At 37.2% G+C, this 27,034-nt stretch overlaps 1 protein-coding gene and 1 long non-coding RNA gene across 3 annotated transcripts; one reads left to right on the top strand and one right to left on the bottom strand.

Annotated features, from left to right (window-relative positions):
* Positions 1-442: 442 nt before the first annotated feature.
* LOC112557234 lies at positions 443-8,422 on the bottom strand. Its single transcript, XR_003097923.1, has 5 exons — positions 8,296-8,422; positions 7,957-8,056; positions 4,128-4,270; positions 3,109-3,245; positions 443-2,289 (listed from the first exon to the last, which is right to left on the bottom strand). It is a non-coding gene; the product is annotated as an uncharacterized LOC112557234 (long non-coding RNA).
* On the top strand, positions 8,341-27,019 carry LOC112557221 (cleavage and polyadenylation specificity factor subunit 6-like). Of its 2 annotated transcripts, XM_025226954.1 has the most exons (8): positions 8,343-8,639; positions 12,258-12,488; positions 13,824-13,977; positions 14,757-14,917; positions 16,021-16,074; positions 19,192-19,236; positions 21,939-22,388; positions 22,850-27,019. In XM_025226954.1, coding segments are annotated over exons 1-8 (1,164 nt in total). In that variant the 5' UTR covers positions 8,343-8,572; the 3' UTR covers positions 22,852-27,019. The 2 variants fall into 2 exon arrangements, with proteins under 2 accessions (XP_025082747.1, XP_025082739.1); XM_025226962.1 differs by lacking the exon at positions 16,021-16,074 and having other exon boundaries at positions 8,341-8,639.
* The last annotated feature ends 15 nt before the right edge of the window (positions 27,020-27,034 follow it).

Raw genomic sequence — 27,034 nt, 5'->3', positions numbered from 1 at the left:
AAGCTCTATGTACATTTATCCACAATCTGTATGAGAAAATTGTATGGGTGAACTGCTATTTGTGTGTAGTGTCGATTTCTTCATATGAATCAAGGTTGAATGAATAAAATTAATGTCTATAATGTCTCATGTCTATAATGTAACTCCGGTATTTGTAATGTAACAGCAGTACATAAAACGTAACAGCAGTACATAACAACAGTACGGTACACAGGTGGCAGCGAGAGATAAAACGCAACAGCAAAAAATACAATATATCCCGTTTAATATCACAAAACAATGACAAATATACAACAGCGGTACCTACACTGTAACCAGAGTATCTCAAACGTTACAATGGCAAATATGATGTAACGTTTGTAACGGCATCAAATACGACATACAGCAACATGTAAATGACCACCTCGACCACTCTTGGTTGAGTCTCACGAACTTCCCCCCCCCCCCCCCCCACACACACACACATCCAACATACCTACTCTATTCCATACATTAAAAAGGCTCATAATTTTTTACAGCTTCCATGTAATGTGTGCGCGCGTGTGTCTTTTGCGCACTCCTGAGATGATTTAGGTGCGTCTTCTATCGTATGCACGTGATATGTGTAACTCCACCTTTAATTAGATGTCTGTGCCTTTATCAGAATTTTAAAAAAAATTTAAGGGTCATCAGAGATGGAGGTCCCTTCTAGTATCTCCATTGTACAAGGAACAGAAGCGATTGTCTAGGCTCTTGAGCTGCATGTTTAAAAAATTCCATTGGGCTATGGAACAGAATTTCTCGGAAATTCCGTATTGCTCCAACTTAAAATTCACGTATAATCTTGCAGAAAGATTATACAAACTTCCAGAAAAGCCAAAATGTTACACTGCTCTTTTAGCCCCCATGACAGGAAAGAACTGTACACGCCATCTGCCAATAGGCCTTTTTATTTAAAAAGATCTCTTTTTTAAGAAACTGCCTAAATGAATTCACTTCCTGTCCCCTGTACCATGGTAAGGTTGGTAAGGGGGTCCTCTTTGAAGCTAGCATCGTGAAGGCAGAAACTTCCAGACGCGAAGTCACTTCATTTGCGGAACAAATTTAATCTACATTTAATCTGCATAGCCCCGCGTGATGGGTGGATGTGTACTCTGCTGCCCAAGAAAGTGTTTCAGTCAGATTTCAGATCCCAAGCTTCAGGAAGAAAAAATGTAAGTCATCTCATTGTGATCCCAGTATGTAATTACCTCCTCATTTGAAGATCCGTAGGGGGCCGTGAGAAGATCCAGTATCGTGATGGTATACCACTCGTTTCTCACCATTGAAAAGAGCATCTAAAGGTACTAAGTTCATATCCCGGCTCATGGACATGTATTTCTCTTTGGATTTGACACCGCGTGTCGTCGGTTTTCTCTTGGTTAGTTTGGTTTCCTTCCCATTTATTTGTTGTCCTCCGTGAGTTATATTCTGCCAAATATCTCTATCACTGGTTTCCTCCCTCATCATGCTTACTTCCCTTAATTCTGGCCCTCTCTCCACTTTCCCGCCTATTTTCTAATAAATCTCTTGGTTTACACAAGAAAGTAAACTTGGCGAGATACTCTGGGAAAAACCTCCTGTACCGGAGCTGTGATATTTACGTCTACGAACTACAAAAGTGGCGTTCAAAACCTTTTGTTTATCAACATCCCACGGCGTTGAGTAAAACAGGATCGTCTCAGACCAGGATAACGGGATGCTAATGGATATTCGTCTGCTTCACTGATACACATCACGAGCAACATATAAATATAGCTACGTGTGTCTCTCTTTTTTTTTTTTTTTTAAACATGCCAGAAAAACGGAAAGGATATATCATACTAAACAAATTAGAACGGTATTCATATTTGTTTTATGTGTTGTTGCGGGTCGTACGTCTGGGAGTAGGAGTACAGCAGAGTGCAATAACTTTCCAGGGACTGAGGGTTGAATTTTGGAAAAGGCCAATGGACGAGCTCTGCCCAGTTCCCGTGATCCGTATTGCCATCGCTTTTTTCATCCACGAACATCATTATGCATTATTCATTATCATCACCCCGTTAATTGGTTCCAGGCAGACTAGGAGCAAGCTAGGGATTATCAAGTATAGTGAAAAGAGAAGCTTCGGACGTCAGACAAAGAAAATATTCTTTCTCTATCACACACACACAGATGTGCGCGTGCTATTTTGCTCTTTTGTCTCACCTGAATTTCATCTCCACTTGCAGCCTGTCTCCTGTTTATGTAAATTGCATTCTCTACTCAGGACTGGTATCCTCCTTCATTTACCTGTACAGGTTATAGACACGTCATCAATTCTCGTGATTCTGAAACTATTGCAACATATGCTACAACTGTCGATCAGCTGAAAACTATTTTAAAAGAATCGTCATAATCCATGCAAGCTTATTAAAACAACTTGTCTGAATTTCGAAAACGATACCAGTTAAACTGATGCTGTGGATTTAGCCATGGCAATTAAAAAAACAAAAAATGAAACTTGACTGTAAAAGTACGCCATAGCTACTTGGCGCTACGCAACGCAATTGCGTAGGAATATTACTACACACGTGCGCAATGTAAACATACACGCGGACGATGATTAAAACTGAGCGTTTGAATTTAAGGTGTCATAAGGTCAGTTCGCACATCATAAACTCGATCTTAAGCCTAATAAAATCTTAAGCAATGTAGTGATATATGCATGAAGTTAGCTTCATTTGGCTACAGCTACCTGCGCTGACCTACTTACAAACGCGGATGTGTTGGTATACGTACGCATGCATAGTCAAAAATAGCCATGAAGTCATCTCAGATCTGAGTCGCTTATTAGTGCATTTTATACACACTTGCACATTAACTGGAATATTTTCATCTTTCACACACACACACACTCAGTTATTGTGAAAACAGATGTATCGACTAGTATTATTTCCATGTCCTATATCTGATCTCTTGATTATCTATGTTATTTTGATATGAAAAACTTCGAGTGTCGAACAGGGAGAAAATTTCTATTAAAAGGCAATAATACCTGTAAGAAATATGTAAAATATGATGAACGAATAAACAGAGTAGCGATTGATAACAACCAATAAAATACTGCACCTCATGTCTTTCTTCTCCATTCCGCTGATTTCTTTTTTCTCTCCCCTTTGTTTTCCTCAGAGGTTGGTACAATGTACCGATGAGATCAAAATTTCTGTTTTGCTCGCAGAGCATGCAATGTCCGAAGCAGTTCATTTCTGCTTGAACAAGCAAAAATATTAAAGTCTGTAGCAACCTACAAATACAATGGTGTTGACATGTAGTTTAAAATAAGGACAATCGATTACATGAGAGTGAGAATCGATGTATAACAGATCAGATAGTCTCTCGACTCATGTGAACTCGCGGGTGTAAGTGTGCGTGTGTTGATGTATTATACTTTATTCCATATAGCAGACTTAAGTAAATTTACTGTGGCTGCCGGATTGCTCGGACATGACAAGAATAAATAAATATAAAGAGATGTGGCTAAACCATTGTAAAGCCACCAGCATGCACAAAACCACATACATCGATCGTGTACTTTGGACGCCGTTCATCAAAACTGAAAGCGACAACAGTACAGTAATAACTGCAGTTCCCATAGCAACACCGTCCACGAGTCAGAGCCGAGAGTTGCGCCATCCTTGCTCTGTGCAGCCTGGAAGCATGTGCTATAGGCAATGAAATCCAATAATCGCTTGATATCCTATTTATTCTGTTGTTTGTTTCTAAATATTACCGGACTCAACTTTCTTCAAAATTACGGTGGCAAACAAGCAAGAAACTAACTTTGTGAGGACTGCAACAATAATGGCTAGGCTAAAAAGTAATTGGTACACCAATAGCTTTGCTTAAATATACAGACTAGTTTTCATTCTGCTAATACTCGCAATACAGATATTCGAGAACAAAGGCTTAGCGATTTCATGCAGAATTTTTTGCTTGGAACATGTAATCATGTAAATTCCTGTTAGGTCTTCACAAACTATTTCGGGCGACAATAGCGTTTTGCCCCTTGACCCGGCGGTACAGCACTCGACAGGGCGGACATCCAGACTAGTACATGTGGTAATCTTTAGTTTTTAGCATAACTTTACCTCCGTGACTAATCAGGATCATCGTTCGAACCTCACGTAGGCAGGGGTATGACCAGTCAAGTTATGCTGAAAGTGATCTGGAATCCCCTTACTCCGGCCTCGGAGGAGCTGTTGGAAGACCGGATTCTGGACAGGCATGAGACCTGTTGAAAAATACCATAATTTTATCGACGCCAAGAAGGCTTTCGATAGAGAATGACATGAGGAACTAGGAATATGCTACAGACATTCAACGCGTATGAATGCCTTCAAAGAACTGTACAACAGCTCCAGGAGCTCGGTATTCTTCAACAACCAAGTGGGGAAGCTCTTCGATCCTGGGCTGCGGTGCATAGGCGGTCTTAACTTTTCGTCTTGCTTAACTCGCTTTTCGTCTTGGCTAAGTTCGCAGTCTCAAGCCTGTTGCATGAGCGATCTCAGCCCCTTGCTTAGCTGAGAACCGGGTCAGGTCAGCGCGGCGGTCGAGGTCGGCGATATAAATAAATTCGTTTGGGAGCGGCCTTGCCAACCGTATATTCCACCAATGAAAACTGCGCCACAGCGATGGTGCCGAGCCGCGAAATTCGTCTGCGCACCATTACTGAAACGAAGTAGGGATGTGCGACAGCGAAATATTAGTCTAATCGAGGAGGTTACCAGGGAGAAGAAGAGGCTTTACCAGAAAAAAGAAAAGATGAAATAAGAAAGATATGAGCGGATTTAAGATCTTCCATAATTTCATTTCGATGTCGTCAGAAACATCCATCAGCGGACAGGGTGCCACCAGAAACACCCGTGATGAAAGGAGAAAGTGATAAATATTTTGGTAGATGATTTCAGAGAACTGATGGAAGGCATAAACATCGAAGGTTGGTCTTTTTGTTTACCTGTGTAGACTTTTTTTTTTACGTCTGTGTCATCCGCAGAAAAAGCTCTAGATACCGAGAGAATGCAAATGCAAAGCCTATAGTCAGCACACAACAGCCAGTTTGAAAATAAGTATTTCCATCCGAAATACATTTATTTAAAATAACTAGATACATTTCTGATTTAGTTTTTGTTACAGGTGGTGAATCATTTAATATGCTGGTTCCTCCAGAAGTTTTTCATGATAGGGGAGAGTAATAAAATAATAATATTGACATATATAGGAGGTGCAATATAGAACACTCCAGTTCAATCTTCTAATTCAACAATGGAGATGCTTTTGCTAGAAGTATATGCAGATTTATTATTTTCATGCATAACAAACAACAATGAATTGAACATTTCAGATGATGATGTTTTCAAATGGGAAATTTTAAAAATGTACTTTATATCACAGATATTCCTGATGGTATTTTTGAACAAAACATGAAATATTAAGGAAAAGCCACCAAGGTTTTTGTACTTTAGAGAGGGCAGCTACATATAATTTTCCACAGCTGGCTTAAAATTATAAATTGTTTAATTCAAGTGCCAAACACAGACTATGACATAATTTGGGAGATGTACACAGCAGGTTTGTCTTTACATCCACAGTCAGTTTGGACATTTAACAAGTTTTAACTACAAGTCTAATGCATGTTACAGTACCAGTGTTCTACAGTTTAGATTCCAGTAGACACTGATCAGCTTCTGAATGACAGATTTGCAGTGTCTACATTCTTAAACAGTTGCAAATAAGATGTTATGAAGTTCTGAAATGGCTACACCTGAGTCCAGCGAAAAGTGCTAAATATTAACTCTAAAGAGAGAAACATGTCCTTCACAATCCTACTAGCAGCATGTAGTAAATATCAACATAACTGCTTTTTACTAGTTACTTGGCATCACAAAGAATAACAAGCAACACAATAATCTATTTATATAGAAACCTTACACAGAAGAGTAATTCAAACAATACCTTTACGTAACCTAATGCGATGGTAAGTACTCAGTGCTCCCAAGTAGAAGTGTCATGAATCAATTGTTCTAAGAAACATTTCTTTCGCGCAGCATCAAGACCACACAGAGAGCCACACAGCAATATTCAAAGCCATCAAAGCGGCTTAGGCCTAGACAGCTGCACATTTCTGAAAAAATCTTTTTGACTGTCAGATAAAACACACAAGGTGATGTACCAAGCAGCCAGAATTCCATCCGTCAACTGGGTCACCCGAAGAAAGCAAAATACCTGATGATACAAAAGAATGCACAACAAAGATAAGAGAACGAAAAACTTTGTAGCTCCAGGACAGTGAACTTGAATCTTGTTAAAAAAGAATTGCAATTCATGGAAATCAAAATAAATCTGGCACAGGCTGAGGTAACAAATACTAGACGGAAAAACAGATGGAAATGGATTGGTAATGCCAGCTGCTGAAAGTGTTCACCAACTGATTGGGGTGGATGTTGCTATTCAGCCAAAGTCAAATTGAATAATAATGTGACTATTCAGTTAGAAATTATGACAGCACAATGGAACACATGATGATTTTTGCTGTTTTGGCAGGGATGTATCTGAAGTCACAAATATATTCTGAAGCATATGATATTAAAGGGGAGGAGTTCTTTCCTTGTCTGCATTTAAAAAAAGGGAAACTAAGCCAGTCCCTCAGCGGTAGCCACTGTCTCCCATATTCATCCCATGTCAATGCCGTCAGCCACTACAACTTGCATTATGCTTGTAGCATAAAATTGTAATGCCACCATCACCTGCAAAAGACATAGGAAATATTATTGACCTCAATGATTTATATATTTTAGTATTCACATCTAAACAAAACTGTCCATTTTTAGTTAAAAAGGACGATGATAACATTAACCTATTATGATTATCTATCTCTTGAGCCACATGCTTACAACTTGAGACATACTGCAAGGAACTGCCTGTCAAATTGATAAACATGTATTAAATCAAACTATATAAGAGATTCTGGGTGCTCTGCTACTTTATTCTGTGTTGTTTTACTTAAATACAATGCCATCAATTTTTTAATAATGTTTACATACTCTAAAACAACACTCGGAGCACAGTGGATGGGCCAGAATTGTGCGTGCTCATATAACCCAAGTACAGCAAACTGAAATTTTTTGGATTATTGCTGTCACCAGAGTGAAAGTAGAAAATTTTTATTACTTTTATTGCAAAGTTCAAGTTTTTCCTTTCCAAATATGTATAAGTTTTGTGGTCTCATGTTTACTTGAGAGCAGCAATAATAACAACAAACATCACCCACTGTCGTCAACACCGTTTTAAGTTCTACGCCATTGTTTTATTGTGTAACTATATTTTGATGTCATTCTAATATTATTAAATATTTTTAACGTAATGCTGTCAATTACACTTATTAATTATATATTTATATAGTGGTGGTGACTGTAGTCTTACCTGCAACAAAGGCGGAATAGAGTCTTTTCGTTGAAAATGATGGTCGAAATCATTTTCCACTGTTATGTTCGCTCGACGGAATCAAAAACGATGAAACAAATCGACGTCATACATTTCAAATGGATTTGATCGATCCCTGAAGTAGTCAAAAATCTGTATTTGTCAATGGTATACGCAGGGCAACTCAGTAAACAACACGATCAAGCGCCACTGTTACTACGAAAGCCGCCGTACGGTCATGCGTAAGCAGCGTGTCGCGGCTAAGCAAGGAGTTAAGCCTGGGGGGGACCAGTCTTAAATTTTAAGACTAAGACCGCTTGCTTAGCGAGTTGAGACCGCCCATGCACCGCGCTTAGCAGGCGTCTTAGGTTAAGACAGCGTGCTTGGCTTAACTGCGGTCTTAACTCGAGTTAAGACCGCCTATGCACCGCAGCCCTGGAGGAGGTTGTCCAAGGCGGTCGGAGCCGATGCAAGCAACAGAAAATCTTGGTGACTAACCTGAAGAACTGGGGTCTTCTCTCGCATGACCGGCCCCACTGGTATGAGTTCACACGTGCTGCGTCCCGTTGACTTTTCCCTACGACTGATACCTCCGGTACTAGTTAAAGGATGAGAAGAAGGAAAGAGAAGATCATAAAGTTGCGGCCTCGGCAATATACATCCCACCACATTCTCCCAACAAACCAAAATTTCTTAAAATCGAGACTCAGGAACATATGTATATGAGTCGTAAAAATTATTTTTAAAATGTGCTCTTTGTTAAAACGCGGAGCTTTGTCAGAACTCTGGTTGAACGTACGCGCATAAATATCGATACTACTCGGTAATATTTCTTACTTTCTTCGTCTCTATACCCGCTTCTCTCTCTCTCCGAGCCGCGAACACACACACAGAGTGCGCACGCGTCAAGATAATCATACGTTTTGCTATGGATAGACAGGATTTCTCGTAATCGATTTGTAGCCACAAACTGCATACTCTAGCAAGAAGAAGTAGGTTAGCTGGTGCTCGTCCATTATTACGTGTGCTGCGGTCGCTCCCAGCAGATCGTTGAGCAGACGATAGATACTGCTGCTGCAGAAACTAGTTTACGACATCCCGACTGACTTCAAACATGGCGGTACTTTCTACGAAGAAAATGCAGGTTTTCTTGGGCGTGATTCTTGTGATACTACTCATTGGTAAGTTTTCTTTTCTCCTTTTTTTTGTATTTTGAAAATCTAATGATTTTACACGGGACAGGGCGATGTCTAGAAACTAGTTTACTCTGAATATCATTCATTCGATGCGGTGGTAGTTTGCTTTATATATGCTATGCTTTCTGGGGTTTTTTGTGGTTTTTTTTTTACAAGATAATTGATGTAGACTTTTTTTTAAAACCTCTGCGCTGGTCAGCGTATTCTATATTTTATTCCCTATCAACCAGATACAAAATTATCTGTATAATAAAACATAAATTTTGCAGCTAACGATAGTATTATGCTAAGTAAGTGTACCTTGTTCTTGTTGCACTATTTTCTGACTTACTTGGGTGACGTTGAATAATCCTAGCTGTAGTGGTGAAACTAACAAGTGATGCATCTAAACATCTGGCAGAAGTCACAGAGTGTAAAGTTATGAAGTAAAAGTAGGCTTCGCAGTAGCAAGAATATTCCTCATTCACCACCAACCCCCCTCTTAAAAAAAAAAGTCGCATATTAACATGTGGGAGTGAAATCTGAAACAAATCTTTACTCGGGTGGCACGCGACGCTGCGAGCCTTAGATGCCAGGCCTACTTTTAAATGGTGGAGACACACGCACTCTCAAAGTTCAGTAGCCCCATCACTAGCATATTGAAGGTAGTATTTAATAGCACACATCTCCAGGTCCCACTCTCCCCTTTTCAGTCTGCTCAAGGATGATAGAAAAAAAAGTTATAGCAGCTCTTCAGCTGTGTGGAAGCATGAACTATGCACAAGCAACATTGGGTTTTTTATTCATTTGTGTTTTCTTTAAAAACTAAAATCAGCTCCTACAAGAGCCTTTCCTGCTCCTGTAGGATATGCTCGATGGTTCTACATCTCCAGGGAGCACATGGAGGGGACATTAGATGTAGCTGCTGATTTAGGTGGACCTTTAGTCTGTTATGCCCTGCCCTGAGATGGAAGGTGATCACCTGGTCTGATGTGGACAGACAATGGTAGCTGTCTGCTGGTTGGGGTGGTTTGTGCAGAACCTTAATGAAAATCTTCCTCTCTATTGGGGTGATATTGTTTTCATCCTGCTTGTCTTCAACCCCAAATTTTACTGTTCTGTCAGCCTGCACATTGCCTTTAATACCACACTGTGAGGGTATCCACTGCAGTACCATTTTTAGGCAGCTCATAATTTTCTTGCATATATCACTGTTCATCATTGAGTGTGAAATGGGAAATTATGGTAGAGATGGCAAGGCGTTTCTGTCTCTTCGTAGGAATAAAGATTGTTAGAGGGGCCTAGTTCTCTACTTCTGCAGGAAGTCATTTCTGGTGTTGTCTCTGCAGTTCCTGTATCTCTCTCTTTGTCATGAAGCTTGATCTTTTAAGTCTGCAAGAAGACAGCTTTTTTTCTTTTTTTTCTGCCAATGAGCATTCTTCGGAATGGATCGACTTATTATTATTACAGCTGTCTTTGTCCAGTGTGGGTAAGTAGCATGCATAGCTGCAGATAAATTTGTCTTTTTCATTGTTAACAGCACTTTGTGAAGTTCTGTGACATTTACTTAATTAAAAATAGATTACTTGCATTGACCATGGTATGCAAAGCAGCATGACTGCACAGTTACAACTTGGCATCTCAAAATAAATGACTCTAAGACACTGTGTAAAAGAAAATTAGAAAAGGAGAGTGCATATCCCACTTCCTTGTGAAAATTTGGGGTCCATTTGTTTTTCTATCAACTCAATCTGCTCAACTCCAGTCCCTCTATTTGTTGGATCATATACAATATCTTTGTTCAAGCACTTAACATGGCATCATACATGTCGCCTGGATTTTTTTGTTTATAGCAATTTCATTTCTAATTTGTATTGTTGCATGATACTTTCAGTTATGGCTGACATTTTATGATATTTATGACTCGCATTCCAAATCCAGTGCATTGCTAGGGAAATATTTGAGCTGTTTATTTTCATTAAGAATATCAAGAGAAACAGCAGCCATAAAAAAATTGTTAAAAACAACATGAAAAGATTGACACTAATATGAAACAGCAAGCTTTACACAAACAGGCTTATCTGTCAATTTGTCTGTGGGCTACAGCAGCAGCATATACTTGTTTTTAAGATCCCTAATAAAAAAAAAAATTCTCTCTGTGTGCTAGTTATAGCAATCTGAGTGTGCACTTTATCTTTTTCTTCCTTACGTCCCCAGGCTATTATAACTATAAGGAACATAAATAGCTTTTATAATTTAAAAAATGTTATGCCAGAGTTTATCTGCTTTTATCTACTATTTTTTCACTGATGGGCTAAAACTTTTAGCAAAGGTAAATTTCTGCAATTATAAGTGATAATATGGTGTTTTTTTGTCTTCACCAAAAGTTATTTAAAAAATGGTCAGTGTTAGGTATTACCAGCAAAACCCAAAAGAGTTTATTTTTTTTAATAAAAATTAGTGCTTTTATCTACTATTTTTTCACTGATGGGCTAAAACTTTTAGCAAAGGTAAATTTCTGCAATTATAAGTGATAATATGGTGTTTTTTTGTCTTCACCAAAAGTTATTTAAAAAATGGTCAGTGTTAGGTATTACCAGCAAAACCCAAAAGAGTTTATTTTTTTTAATAAAAATTAGTGCTTTTCCACTTTCTTGAAATGGAACATTTACTGTAGATCTGCTTAGTAACAGGTGTTTACAGTGTGGTGCTTTCACATGTAGTGTTTATAAAGATAATTGCAAATAATTATTTTGAATGTTAAGAAAGTAGCAAATTTGTTTATCAGAAACATATGCGTACACATTACTGAAAAGCAAATCCAGAATAAATCTGTTAACTTTAATAATATAATAATATAATATTTTCATAAGCATGAAAAATCCTTTAGTTCAATCAGGGCTTCTGCTTACGCAAAAAATTGCGTACCGTATGCATTAAAAGTTCGGAGGACCCCTTCAATTTTGGGGCGAAGAACAGATACAAAATTGGGTAAGTGTAGTGTCTGACATCGTAGCCCAATTTATTGTCGTCTGCTACAAGGTGAGAGTTACTTCCCTTGCACTGAGTTTTTGCCCTTTACCGGGAAGAGTTCCATTAACCTATTTCATTAACCTACGAAGGAGTTCCTGGGACCCCAAAGAATTTAGCCTTAGCAGAAGCCCTGTCAATGATACTATTTTTGATAAAACTTTAGCCATTTGTCACCATGATTTTCTCACTCAGTCCACCTGATTGAAAATGGTAGTTATTGTTTCATTACAAAAGTACTGCAAACTATTTTGTTTAGTTATTTTAGGTTTCACTCATTTCTTGGGCAACAGTCTACTGACTAGATGGTTTGTAGACATTTCTGTAATCAAACATGTTTACAGTTATTGGGCATTTTGAATTTTGACATTTTGCTAGCTGAAATTGAAACAAATTAGATTTCTGAATTGATTGTAATAAAGAAAAGTAAAACCTTACAGCTTGATATTTAAATGCTTGTAGTAAAAATACTAATGCATGTGTCTCCCACTCTCCCTCACCCACCCACTTCACCTACAAAAATGAGTTGTAAATACATACATTTGGCACATTTTATTGAAATTTCTGAATCAGCATACATTTCTTTGTGTTCAGTTCCCAATGCACAAAGCCGTCGAAGTGGTAGCAGTCGGAGCAGCAGAGCAGGCCGGGTCTTTTCTGTACGAAGAACTGGGACTAACCGACTCCCAGTATACACAAGTGGGCATGTAAGAAAGGGCACAAGTCCTTTTACTAGCAACACATTTCATATGGCTCTTGCGGCAGGTACCATCTATGGAAGTGTTCGCTATATGAGAAGCCCGCGCTTTCGTCAACGAGATTACGGTAAGTTCATGTGTTCAGAAAAATGTGTACTTCATTGAGACACGGACATGTATTTCAATAATTAGAAATACATTTGCTTAGTTTTTATGTAAAGTTTACAAATATTTAAGTACCAATAAATGGAATATCATTTTAATAAGGCTCAGTAATGCAGGTGAATTAGTTATGTATGCCATTAATTTTCCTTAGGTAACTGATCCCTGGCTTAATTATTAGGCTGCTAGTAGTTTGTAAAAATTGTTAACATCACTTATCCAGTATACTTTACAAAACAATTATCTATGAATGCTTTGTTGTTGTTCCTTATAGCATCTGAGGTTAAAACCTAAACAAACCAGGTGCTCTAGTGTTTAATATATACAAATATAATCACAGCTTATAGATAAGACTACACTTAAAAAATGTTAAGTGAAAGATACTGTAATCATAGTGTGCACGGGCGTTTTTCTGCACGGATTCAGTCCTTCAATCATATTGATGCATTTATGAAGAGCATGGCAAATAAACAATTTTTGGCTCTTACGTATGCTATTTTCAGGCTGTACAATAATTTTTATTGTATATTGATGTGATATCATAAAGAGAGAAAACTAATCTAGTCCAGTTTATTACAATTTAAATGTCATTATTTTATTACATTTTTAATGACTAAATATTCACCTGATGTGAACGGAATATTTAACATGGCATATTTGCAAAAGTATGCTTTTGTACAGTTTTGCTATTAAATGACTTTGTTTTAAAAAAATGTATAGTGTGTTCTGATTGGTTCTTTACTATTTGTGTGAAACCTCCTGTTTAAATTGTTCTTTAAAGCAGAACTTGAGCACAGAATTGTTAGACATATTCTGACAAGCTAATTTTTTCAGTCATCAACCCTCAGTATAAAAATAAAATATTTCCCTTTCAAAATATAGCATTTGCCTTAATGCATTCACTCAGCATTGATCCTTGCATGAAGGCGTACTTGAAGTAAATGAAGGGAATTTTTTTATTTTTTTTTACTCTTCTGTTTGTGCTCTTTAATTTTCTTGTTATTTCTTTGTAGATCTGTAGTGCATGTACTTTGAGAAAATTTATTTCTCAATGTAAATGCAAACAAGTGCACATACAAAGTATGAAGCACATGCAAACTGAGACCATTCAGGGTGGATGAAAATAATTGCCACCTTGAAACTAGATAAAAGTAGATCTTAAAAAATAGATCAAAACTTCTGTTTTTGAACATGTATAGTTTCTCTCTTTTAATGGGCCCTTTTTAACTGTGCACAGTGCTAAAGTGTCTAACCTGAAATCTCACTATTTTCTTCACACTTGGAAATTGATATTTTGCAGTACCTCCCATTTGTAGAAACGATTTTTACAAGCCTCCAAACAGTTCACGAGTGTATGGCTATTTCATATGCCCACTTGACGATCAACCAGAAAACTACACCTGGTGCTGTGGACCAAGCAACCAAGAGTTCTGCTGTCATGCAAATTACTATGGGTGAGTTAAAATCTAACCTGAATCCTAAATTATTTACAATCATTGATTGAGATCATGACAAGATATTCATTGTTTCCCATCCATAAAATGTGTTTTCAGAGCCCCTAGTTACAATGGTTGGGGGTTTTCAAATGTTAGAAGCGTTTAGACCTACCCTGCCTTCCCATAACAACGTGTTAGAGGTTTTATTGAGCGCTAGCCAATAAAAAGAGGTACACATCAATAGACATGCATTAATATTATTGTGCTGATCTTTAATGTCAGGAAATTGTTTTAATATTGTCTAACTCTTATGCATGTTAAACTGTTGCTGAAATTTAATATAAAGTTGAACGATGAAAAAAATATATATATATCGATATATCAAGCTTTTACAAAACATCTTATATGATGAGACCTCCAGCCTAAACTGTTCTACTTTTTGAGACTCACAACACTAAATCTATATTTTTTGACCCCATTGCTAGTGCTAACTAGGTCAGGATGGCTGTTCTGAAGGAATCAGCCAATTTTTGTTATGAAATAAATTCATTTTAGCCAACTGCTACACATTAGCCATCCAAATTGCATCCAGTTATGTGCTGCCAACCTGTTTGTAGATCTTAAAAAGTTCATGTTTTCTTTTATTTTTCAGATTTTTATCCCACTTTTTTTATGGGTGAGTGGGGGGATTGAACAATTATCATTGCTAGGCTTACATTGTGTTTTGCAGATGAAAGTGTAAGCAGTTCTAAAATGTGAGCTTGCTGATGTTTCCTTTTTTCAAAAATTGTTTGCAGACGCCAGCCTGGAGGCACTTCTAGTGGCACATCACCATTTATTATTGTTGGTCTCATAGTTGCTGTCATTGTGGTGATAGCTATTGCTGTTACTTGCTACAAAAAGAGGAAAGCTGGAAGAAAACTTTTAAAGAGTTTCTCCAAAAAGTCCAGCTCACATGGTTTGTCTTTTCAATTTTTTTTTCAGCCAGTTCCTTGATAACCTATTTACATCCACGTGATGAAAACAGGGTGATCAGAGATTTTGTGATAATACATTGAAGCATGCTAGTAATAATAAAAAAAGAAGAAGATTAAGGAAGTAAACTCACCTAAGTGGAGAAAGTAAACTGTTTGAAATAACGGATAAACTAAAAATAAAAAGATGCTGAGGCATTATACGTAGATTTAAAAGGGCTTTTGAAATAGTAGTGTTTTTCACACTTAAGTATAGCACATAAAATGTTTACAACATCATATATTTAACCTATCTAAAATTTAGGCATAATGCAGCAGTGAATTCTGCAACCTATATACTAGATTGCTCACATTGCAACTTGGTGGACCTCCAGGACTGCAGACTGAAAAGAAGAGCATCAACTTCAGTCAGTAATCAACACCGAAGGCATTGCCAGTGACCCTTCTCTAGTAACTCCCATGACTCTGCCCCTTTTGACCATATTCCTCACATCACCATCTCCCCAATGTGTGAATTGCCTATACTCTCATACACAATATAAAAGTAAACAACTTAGGAATCATGTAATAACTTATCAAATGAAGTGTGTGTGATTCTGGTATGGTAACATTTATTTCCCCTTTTTTAGTGGGGGTTTTTGTGGGGAGAGGGGGAACAGGCAGTGAATGTAAGCATTTGTACCTCAAGGTGAACAGCATCAAAATTAAGTGCCAAGGAATGCCTAGCTTGTAAAGCTGTACTGCATGTCATCAATTTGTCCACCTTTGTTTAGTCATAGTAATATTTGTGTTTGTCATAGTCATGACTGGGATCTAACATACTACAAATGCCTGACTACCTGCATGTCTTTGGTCTTAAGCAGAACTAGTAGTGAATGCAAAATGCTTTTGAAGTAGTAGTTTTGTTAAAGTTAAACTGAAACAAAAAGTGCATGTGGGATGTTTTGCATTGTATGATTTTCAACAGACTTTAATATCTGAGTTGCAAACACGAATTTTAATTGTAAAGTATCTTTTGGTCCTGTGTCTGGTGTATTGCATGATTTTGTGTCTTGTGTGCTCTATTGTTTTAACATTTTTATAACAGGAGGTGCCACTGAATTGACAGATCCTCAGTTGGCTGTGCCACTTAAAGAATATGGTATTGTTTACTCTTATGCTTTTTTACATAGCTTGTGGAAATGTAGCAGTCAATTAATCTGGTGGATTATGAAAATATTATAATTATCCAAAAACATTAATAGCATCTTTGCTTTAAAGGTTGAAAAAAACTTATTTGATTATTCATGTAGAAGCAGATCTTTGTCCCAGAAGATAATATACAATTTGGGTGCAATGTTTTATTTTTCGTTTTTTTGGATTGTATTTACATTTTTTTCTGAAGCCTTCTCATTTCATTTATAAGACAGTGTTTTAGGTCCATTTCCATATCTCATTTTTTTAAATTACGCTCCCTATCCAACAGCGTGCACGTTTTCTCTCTGTACTTAGTCATTTCTTTCCATAGCCTCCATTTGTCTATTAAAGTCTGTAATCCTAGTGAGCAATCTTTTAAGCAATTCTTCTGATCTCTGATGCTAGAAAAAATGTCTGAACGTTTATTGTAATAATATAATTTTGCAATTATTTGGTTGTACAATATGGTTGTGCATTGCCTAATGACAGAGATACATTCTGAGACTGCATGGTTAGGCTTCTTCAAGTCCCATTAAGTCAAACACATATGAACAGAGGTCATTTTCTATCGTCCCATCAACTTGGAACTTATTACCCATCAGTCTTCATTACCATGATTCTTTAACCACCTTTAAGTCCAAACTTAAGGCATACTTTTTCAGAATCAATGACTTAAGTCCAGACCTATCATGGCATAATGTGTGTCTTTTTACTTTTTACTTTTTACTCCTAAAGCAGTCCACACAATGCTAGTCCTTTTCACCCTCCCTTTCCACTTTTGATACTTTCCTACTTGTCTTCCTCTACATAATCACGATTTTCTCAGGTCTTGTTACTCGGTGCCTCTGTGTGTTTTCAATACTTGTCTACTATTTGTTGTCGATACTGTTGTTTATTCCTCCGTCCCTTGTATGCTGTCCATGTTGTCCATGTCTCATTCCTGTTGTAAGTGCTAAAAGCATGCTCCATAGGAGTGTGAATATGTGCTCTATAAATCTTCATTATTTATTATTATTATGGGTGTCTTTATTGTATGAATACGTGTTTGTGTGGATGTTAGCATGTAAATTTATTTTTAGAATTAGTCTGTTTGAAGTTTGTCTTTTTTTGTGAAATTAATCACTCAATCACTGATATGTAGACAGTTTTTGATGTAGCGGTTGAGTGTTCTGTTGCGCAGTGGATTGCTGTTTTCTGACTTTCAATGCACTTCATTTACATTCAAGCACTTTGCTACAACACTCACACATGTTCATTCACAAAATCAATAAAATTTATATATATAAAACATAAAAATGTAATTTAAATGTAAGATGCAGTAGAACAGTACATATATACAGTAATCGACTATACATACACTGAGTCAGCAAACAACAGCTTTCTTACATCTCCTAGAGATGAACTTCCAGTTGCTAGCACTCAGATTAGAAAGTTTCTTGTTAACAACACCTTGCCAGCGGACCCGGTTTTGGGCAGCCCCTTCAGTTGGGACCATGTGGTTCCAACGTCCTTTGCCTCACTTTCTACTGTTCTTTTCCAAGTCTACTTTGGTCTCCCAACTCTCCTCTTCTCCTGAGGATTCCAGTCAAGTGCCTGCTTGGCAATGGTGTCAGCTGGTTTGCGCAGGGTGTCCTATTTGCACCTTTTGATGTCTTAGCTAGTGGCTTTCTGGTTCGTTCTTTTCCACAGGCTGAGATCTTTTCAGGTCATCTTATTTCCAGAATATGGTGTAGGCATCGGTTTGTAAAGGTCTGCAGCTTGTTGTTGATGATGATGTTTGTCACTCTCCAGGTTTCAGAACCATACCGTAGGACTGCCTTCACATTGGTGTTGAAGATTCAGGTCTTACTGCAGAAGGATAATGCTTGGGAGTTTCAGATGGGGCTTAGGCTGTTGAAAGCATGCCTGGCCTTGTTGATGCAGCTTTTGGTGTCATCATCCGCTCCACCATCCTTGTTGACAATGCTCCCCAGATACGTGAAGCGGTCTGTTTCCAGGATGTTCTCTCCTTGAAGTTGGATTGGGAGTTCCTACTTGTTGTTGATTCTCATCACTTCAGTCTTCTTTCTGTTGACCTTTAAGCCAGTATTCTCTGTTTCCTCTGCTAGCTTACTCAGTTTGGTTTGTGCATGTTGTTACCGTTGAGATATGAGACTAATGTCATCTATAAGTACCTGGTCCTCTAGCTGTTTGGTAAAGATCCGCTGGATACCTGTGTTGTCTTGCACATAATCCAGTCTATGACCATTAGGAAGATTGTTGGTGATAATATGCAACCCTGTCTTACGCCTGTCTTCATTATGAAAGGTTTAGTGAGTTTGCCGTTGTGAATAACTTGGCAGGATGAGTCTTCGTGCAACCTCTGAATAATGTTTATGAGCTTAGGTGGAATGCCATAGTGGATCATCAGCCTCAGATGACTGTCCTTTCTACACTGTCGAATGCCTTCTCAAAGTCCACAAAAGTTATATAGAGGGAGGACTGCCATTTAATAGACTGCTCAATGATGATATGGAGGATAGCAATGTGGTCAGTGCATGACCTGTCCTGACGAAACCCTGTTTGTTCTGGTCTCACGCAAAGTGACCAGTTTCTCCTTGTCCAAGGCACTCTTCCTACATGTGGGTGTCCCTGGTCACCCTTTGATATTGGGTTGATTCCTCAGAAAGTGATAAATTCTCTCTTGAAGCCCATTTGCATTTTTCTGCCTGTAGGTAGGAAAGTGATACTAATGGTGGTATCAAGAAACTGATGCTGTTTGTTATCTTAGTCCCCTTTGTATCTCTCTGCCTCTTGGTGGGAGTGATACTGTTGGTGGTCTTAGCAACTTAACAGAAAAGACTTTTTTCTACAATTGACCTACACATTGCTTGGCTGTGCATGACTGTAGTTAAAATTTTATGAGAATTTTATGGAAATGCTGAACAACAGTATAGAGTGTTATCAAATAAATGTTTAGTGCTTATTTATATTTTTTAATCCATGAATGACCTCTTAAGTTATTAAGTAGTACCGGCACTACTTAATAACATATAGGAAATACATATCTTTCATTGAATGACATAGAAATTTTTGTCTACAGAACCCCCTCCGGCATATCCAGAACAAGGTGCACCCATGCCTTATGGTCAGTATATTTGGTTCACCAAATAAAACTTTTATTTAGAGGATTTCATGAAGGGTTACTTTGGGAGATGATGTCATTGTGTTTTTACAACATTTAGGTAATGAAATATATAATTTGATTTGCCTGCATGCTGTCATATTCCTTTTGTTAACTCATGAGTTCTGCTTACAAAATATGCAAATCATCTTGTGCCCTTTCTTGTGTGCATTTCAAAGACTGTGATTTCAGTAAATCAAAACATTTTAATGTTTCCTCCTGATCATGCTGATTGGTATTTGAGGTCTTTTGTAATCTGAAATTCTATGTGTATATGTACGATTGGAGTAAACGATGGTCAAGCAGAAGTGGCAGAAAATGTTTTCTTAGAACAATTGACCCAAGTTCTCTTGCTAGAGGTCAACAGTACTTAGTCCATCTTGAGGACCAAGGGTTTCTGAGAGAGCTTACTGCAGGTTATACGCTGTACTGGTCGGAAAAGAGAGCGGGCTGGTGAGCATCGGCTTTATGATCTTCCCTTCCCAGCAAGCTGCGAAGCATCCCAGTGAGCTATTGGGATCGCCTTGCGTTAGAAAGTGATATCCCTTTGCCTAAGTGGCTGAAGGGGACCAGCTCTTTGTCCTTTTGTCTCATCTGTGGATTTATGTTGAGTTTTGCTTTCTCCTACTCATCTGTGATGTTTGTTGCACCGTTCGCCTCTGGATTTTTCTTCAGTGCTTGTGCTGCGTCATTTCTTACTATAGACATCTTACACTCACGGTTTCTCTCTCCTGTTCTTCCATCTTGCTTTGGATTGTTTACTGTACTGGATTTTGTGCCTTCTTTACTGACACTTTTGGTTGTTCTAGCATTGTGGACGATTCAGCGATGTCATCTGGTGATAAGAGGTGTGTGTGTCATCCTGCATCTTGCTCCCTGCGTGTCACTGACTGCTGTGCCTTAGCTTCTTCAGTGCTAGAACTTTGCCCTGCTCTCAACTGTGTTGCCTTAAAACTTCAAATTCCATCTGAACTCAGGGCTGTTGAGAGCCAGCAAGGGCCCTGGAGCAGATGAGTTGCTAAAGACAGACGAAAGTAATGTCAGACAAATCAGTAGCAAGGCATTGTACTTATTCCTATTCTTAGCTAACTCTCCACCAGTATCAGCCTTAAGACGTCACCTCCCGCTGGCAGAAAACAAGGTGAAGGTCACTCTCAACATCAGTGAGTCATCAGAAGTGGTCCACCTCAGCCTAGTACAAGATGACAGCCAGTAGAGTTTATCAAGTGAATGGCACGTGGAATGAATGAGTTGTGGTGACGATTGGTTCTGCATACAGGTATTGCGTACCTACAGCCAGACCACAAAAGTGAAAACTTGCATGCCAACACATGATCAGAAATAGAGAGGATGCATGATGTCTTCCTGAGTATTTGCTGATGACAAAAGGCTTCCAAATCCCTTTGCCTGGTTCCGGTGATCTTGGAACAGATACTAATAAAGGAGATTAGGCTGTTCCTGTTCCCTAGGGAGAGGCTGTGGAACCAAGAGATGAAAGAAAAAGTGATGAAACTTTTGATGAAGGACTCATAGAACCGAGTGAGGAGGATGATGATGATGATGATGATGATGTAGTTTTGTAGCGCGCTAGTATCCGCATCACAAAGATGCGCTCAATGCGTGGTGATCCCAGCAGGATGACAGCTGACAGAGAAAGATCTGAGTTTCTGTAGGAGGTACAGATGTTAACTCTTACGAAGGATCTTGTTGGTGTTAATGTCCCATTTAAGCTTGTTATCAAAGATAGTACCTAGATATTTGTAGTCGACTGACTACCTCGATGGCATCATCATGGATAATACTGATGACTGCTTTAGCCCTGTTCTTCCGAAAGTCGAAAATCATTTCCTTAGTCTTTGAGGCATTTAAGACAAGAAAGTGTTCGTCACACCATATATCCTCAAGATGTTCACTGTCATACAAAAGAGACAGTAAGGCAGTGTCATCAGCAAATTTTACAAGAAAGCTCCTATCAGTAGTGCTTCTGCAACTGTTTGTATACAGTAGTGGAGAAAAGCAGCAGTCTTGATGGGAACATGTACAGATGACAACATGATCTGAGAGAAGACCATTAACAGAAACTCTCTGTTGCCTGTTTGATAGTCTGGTTCATGACACTCCATAACTACAATCACAGGAGACACCTTATTGTAAACAATGGCACCTAGACTATATCCTGTTTGCCAAAAGGTTGCAAAAGATAGTCTGCACACTAGCGTTTTGTCAAGTACAGACTGTTGTTCTGATCACCACCTTGTCAGGACTTTAGTTAAATGAACATTATGTACATTTGAAGCATTTTGAAATGTCTAATTACTACTCTGTTCAACTAATGTTCAGTTTTCTGATTGATTCCTTCCATGTATACACATTTGAAACACATTAGCCCCTTTCCACTCATTTTTATCTGATCTGTTATGGGATATGTTTAGTGGCCTCATTAGTTTAGAGAAATTCATAAAATAAATATTAGTCATACATTATCAGCATCCACTTGTGCAAAAGACAGTAAGGAAAATTATTTGTAGTTTGCTAACAGTTGGGTTAAGAAACAAATGTAAATTCCTCTGCATTGAATGTATACTGTTGTTATTTCAGATGCCAGAAAGAGCTGCTCGCTTAAGGCAGCAGATTTTTTGCAGATTTTTTTGTTTTATAAATTGCAGGTGAGACTAAGTCTGGCTATCCACCCTCTGATGTGCAATACCCCATGCAGCCAGGAACCTGTCCACCTGCAGGCCCATATCCTCCACCTGGCCCCTACCCCGCTCCCACAGACCCCTATCCTGCTCCCACCGGCCCCTATCCTGCTCCCACCGGCCCCTATCCTGCTCCCACTGGCCCCTATCCTGCTCCTGCAGGTCCCTATCCTGCTCCTGCAGGTCCTTATCCTCCATCTGCAGAGCCCTATCCTCAAGAAACTCCAGGCACAGCGCCTTACCCCTTAGCCCCTGACTCTTACCCTCCCCAAACTCCTTCTTGTCCATCTGATGAAGCAGACGCTGCTTCTGTACCTTATGGCACAGCTCCATATCCAGCAGGACCTGCAGGTACTCCTCAGCCTCCAAGTTCTGGACAGTTTGGAGGTTATGGAACCCAGCACGGATACAGCTCATGTAAGTGTTGCTGTGATTTGTGAAAGTATAGTTAGTGGTGAGTGACCTGGATGGGAAGACTGCCCCTTAACCTTTTTCAACCACTAGGGAGTGAACATTTAGAGACCACACTTTTCTTGTAGCCAGCTTTTTATGAAGGCATCGTTCATCTCCTTGCTGCTGCCTTACCTTCCCCAATCCTTTATGAAGGCAGGTACCCATTTCCAAATTGCTTTCAGGTTTGGATGCCAGTTCTCTAAACCCTGGGCTTCTCCAATTTTTTTTTTTTTTTTTTTTATACAGTTTGCATCATGACTTAACACTTCAAAAGTTTCTTTTGTGTGTGTAAAAAAAAGAGAAGAAGAGAGCATGCTAATGAATGCACACACATACACAGCTATGCTTTTTCAAAGAACAAGCATTGCAAACAAACAGTACTTGTTTAGATATCATGGAAACTGAAATTTTCCTCCTCTTTTCAGGATCATCCAGACATGGACAAGATACTTGTTTCCAGCATTGTAAAACAAACTGGACACTAGTTTTCAACTTTTTGAAGTTTGAATATCTTTCATTACAGGGTATTAATTTGAAATTCTTTTTTAATGCATATAACTATTTAAAGAAATTAAAGTGTTAACATTTTCTTGGTAATTTTGTGTAGACGCTTTCAATAAATTTTTAAAAATGAACAAAAATCTTGCCTAGAATACAAATTTCATTCCTTTCTTTCAGCTGTAAATATTTTTCTTATTTTTATTTTCCTTGTCTTCTAATATGCTTAAAAGATATGACTGCCTTTTAAAGAAAAATATTTTTAGTGAGCTTTCAGTATATATATAATGCTAAAGTTTCTGATAAATTGTAAATTGCAAGACTTTTTAAAGACCTTTTGGACAAATCTAGTACTGTAATTATTGATGGCATATTGTTTCACTTAAGGAAATTTTTTGTAGATTTTTTTCTGTTATGTTATGTATGCAGAATATTACTTATGTACAAAAGTATATTGTTTGCTACACCTGTGATATTTGTGCAGTTAACATTTTTAATGCTACCAGTGAGATTTCACACAAAACCAAGGGTTTTTTTGTTTGTTTGGTTAGTTGGGTTTTTTTTTGTTTTTTTTTTTGTTTGTTTGTTTCGTTTTAGCCGGTACAGATTTACAAAAGTTTTGAAGCTTCTCTTGTGATAACATTTCTTTTTTTAACATGGCCTATATAAATTAAAGTTTTCAATTATACATACAGTGCTTTGTTGTGAATTGGGAGGAAAAGGGTTTTGTTTTAGGCTAGGATGCCAAATGCTTGATAGGACATGGTACTTTAAAGCAGACATGATTTTTGCATTGTTCTATTTTTTATGATTATTGTGTAATTTTTACAACACAAAATACTGAAACTCCACAGGTATATATTTTGAGTGATGTTCTTTATGATCTTGTAGGCATTAAGTCATTTTTTTACCCTATTTAGTGTCCTTTAGGACCAAGAAATGCCTTTCAAAAACTCTAGAATATTTACCTCATAAACTATAAGACTGAAGAAGTGTTCTGTTTTGTGCAATGTCTCATATGACTTAGCATTTTTGGTCACAGAAAAGATGATGCATGGAAAAAAACATGGTATAGGAAACACATTTTTGTCAAATCCAAGACTGATTAGAGCTTTTTTTCTGCAACATTATCTGAAGCTCCACAGTTTAAATTTTCTTTGCAGAAGTGTGTTCATTGCATCAGATTAAAATACTGCCCACATTTACTCTGTCTTGTAATTGTTTTGAATTGTTCATTCCCCTATTTAAATAATTTTTCTGTATTGACGTTGATTTTTCAAAAGTGTTCTCATTAAAAGTACCTCCTCTTTATCATGCTGTTGGTGTTCTGCTTGTATAGTAACTTTTGCTTATGAGTCTCATGAGTTTTTTTTTTTTTTTTTAACATTTTAGATCAGTGCCCTTGTATGCTAATATAAAAAGTCTGCATGAAAGTTCTCTGAATGCTACTTTTATAGTTGCCTTGTTTTCTAAAACCAATGTAAACAAAGTTCTTGTATAAATTTTGTGGGGGTTTTTACCCTTAAAATGTCCTCACTTTTTGCTGTTTCAAAGCTAAATGTTTTGTATATGTTACATGTTTTGACTAACAGATTTTTAAAACTGGGTATTTCTTGCATAAGATTTATAACACTAGTGTACTATATGTTTTCCATGTATAAATGGCAGCTTTTGTTTTAAAATTTATTGCTCATCTATAAAAGTAGGTTAGAAGGTATGAAATGGTGGAATGCTTAGAGCACTTGAGTAGTACTTAATGCAGAATAGCAGTTTGGATTTCCTTTAAGTCTTGTTATTGTTTCATTTTTTCAGGTTTTTTTTTTTTAAAAAGCATAATTGTTTTAAAAAAAACTCAAATCTTAAAAATATCTGATGAGTGAGCAAAATGGTCACAACTATTTGAGATCTTTGTATTTTTGTTGTTTTGCATACTTTGAATTCAACTGGAAGCTCACTTCTTGGCTGTAATGACACGTGATATTTTGAAAAAGAGTAAAGTGAAAAAGAGTATACATTTGTTTTTGATGCTGTAAACATTTAGTGCATCAAATTCTTCCTGATGGAATGAAGTCTTCAAGGATGAAGCAGTATTTTCATTTGCTTTTTATCCTGTGGGCATCAATGTGGAATTTGCATGTCATTACAGTGTGAAAGATAATTCTAATGCTGTTGCTGTTGGATTTCGCAAGATCAGAGATGTAAAAGTAAGTTTTCCATTGCTTTGTGGCATCTGAAAACAGGTTCTTGTAAACACAGTGATGAGATATTTATGTTGTATTAATGTGTATGCATGTAATGATCTTTAGCACACAAATGAAAGGGTATTTTGCTATTTAATCATTATTAAATAAAATGATTTACAGATATTATTTTTATAACATTAACCTGACTTGGTTTTTATGTCTTCACTGAAAGAAATTGATTAGACAGGGTTTATTTTTTGCAGTCTTTTTTAAGAAAAAAGTGGTGCCTGTTATTTGTACAGATTATATGCTTTTCTTTTGATGTTTAGTTGACCTGTTGGTTGATTTTAAAAAATGAGGGTATGGGTGTCAGTATATAGAAACTATTTTCCATATGGCCAGTATTGTTCAACTCTTTACTTTCTAGACTTTCCATTTTTACAATTACAGTTACATAATTTGTGCAAGTGACTAGTTAAAGACACAAATAAACTGAAAAGGCATTTCTCTTGTTTTTTGTCTTTTAGCTAGTCACTTGAACAAATCATGTAGTTTTCTTCTTTCATTTGCACAATGGTGTTTTTGTATTTTCCTCATTTTCTGTTCTGCATTCATTGCTATTCAAGAATTGCAGCATATTCATTTGTTACAATGAGCTATCACTTTTGTATTTTAATGTTCCATCCTGGACTGTTTATTTTATGCAAGAATTATTGATAAAGTTTAGAAATGCTTCACTTAGTGGAAGAAGCACAGGAACAGGGCATTCACTAGACTAGGACTGATATTAGCTGCATGAGTTCATTATAATTTCTCTGTTGGGGTTCCTTCATGTTTTGTGATTCTTCTTAACTGAAATATTAATTTGTAAGTAATAATTTTAAATAAGGGTACCTTAGTTATTTACATTTTCCTGAAGCTTGGTAAGCCAATGTGCAGTCAGGCAAAAATACAGTAGAATATTACAATGTTCATAGACTTTGTCTTTTATTTAAAAGCCCACAAAAAAACATGCTCTAAATTTATCTTACAGGGACAAAAAAATCTAGGCCCATTACAGATGCTTAAAGTTGTCTAAGTTCTGTTTTGGCTTGTGAAAGGATACTTATAGCTAATTTCAAAAATACATTTGATGCACCATTGATAGTACTTTATTAAATTCTTTTTTATTTTTAAGTAACGATAGTTCACTGGTGATGGTTTTTTGGTAGTTTTTTTTTAAAGTCTTTCATATTTTGGACAAACAATGTAGTTTAAAGAAGCTCCAACTTGGTATATATTTTTAATGCTACAATTCTTGTAAACTTATTGATGGTGATAAACATTAAAATTTATGAACTTACTAAAGAGAGGGGTACAGATCTTGTCAGTTAATGTAACGGTGAGCTTTAACATTATAATTAATGTTTTAACTCTTGTATTTCAAGAACTAAACAGCTATAAGAAGACTTGTTGATCTCGTGCCACCCACACCACCTTTCACCTAACATCAGTGCTGGATGGGTGTGGAAAGGGGGAAGGCTATACTGAAAATAGTTTGTATCAGTTATGTTTTTGAAGGCAACAAAATTTTTCATCAGAAGCTAGATCAGATATTTTCTGTGATTTTTTTTTAAAAATTCAGAATACCTATACAAATAAATAGTAGGAAAAAAACAGTACATGTAGACAGAAGTTTTTTTGTGTGCTACCAATGGCATATTTATGTACACAATTAACCTGTTGTATTATGCAGCTTAATTGTTAGTTGTTAATAACTATTAAAGCTATGTGTGTAGTGCATGAATATTTAATGGGATGTGTTGTGCATTCAATCTGATTATTGACATAATGTGTTTTGTAACATGGCTATTATTGGTGAAAATTTAACAGTTTCTGCCTACATTGTTTCGAAATAAAAAATTGAAAAAAAAAGTTTTAAATGCTTTT

The sequence above is a fragment of the Pomacea canaliculata genome, linkage group LG1 (genome assembly GCF_003073045.1).
Source record: "Pomacea canaliculata isolate SZHN2017 linkage group LG1, ASM307304v1, whole genome shotgun sequence".
Classification (NCBI taxonomy): Eukaryota; Metazoa; Mollusca; class Gastropoda; order Architaenioglossa; family Ampullariidae; genus Pomacea; species Pomacea canaliculata.
This window is presented reverse-complemented; position numbering and strand designations above follow the sequence as displayed.

Coding starts and splice junctions, on each gene's coding strand:
- LOC112557221 (XM_025226954.1), top strand. CDS start 8,573: ATGGCGGTACTTTCTACGAAGAAAATGCAGGTTTTCTTGGGCGTGATT. Junction 16,075..19,191: donor TGTGCCACTTAAAGAATATG/GTATTGTTTACT, acceptor TTTTGTCTACAG/AACCCCCTCCGGCATATCCA. Junction 19,237..21,938: donor AGGTGCACCCATGCCTTATG/GTCAGTATATTT, acceptor TATAAATTGCAG/GTGAGACTAAGTCTGGCTAT.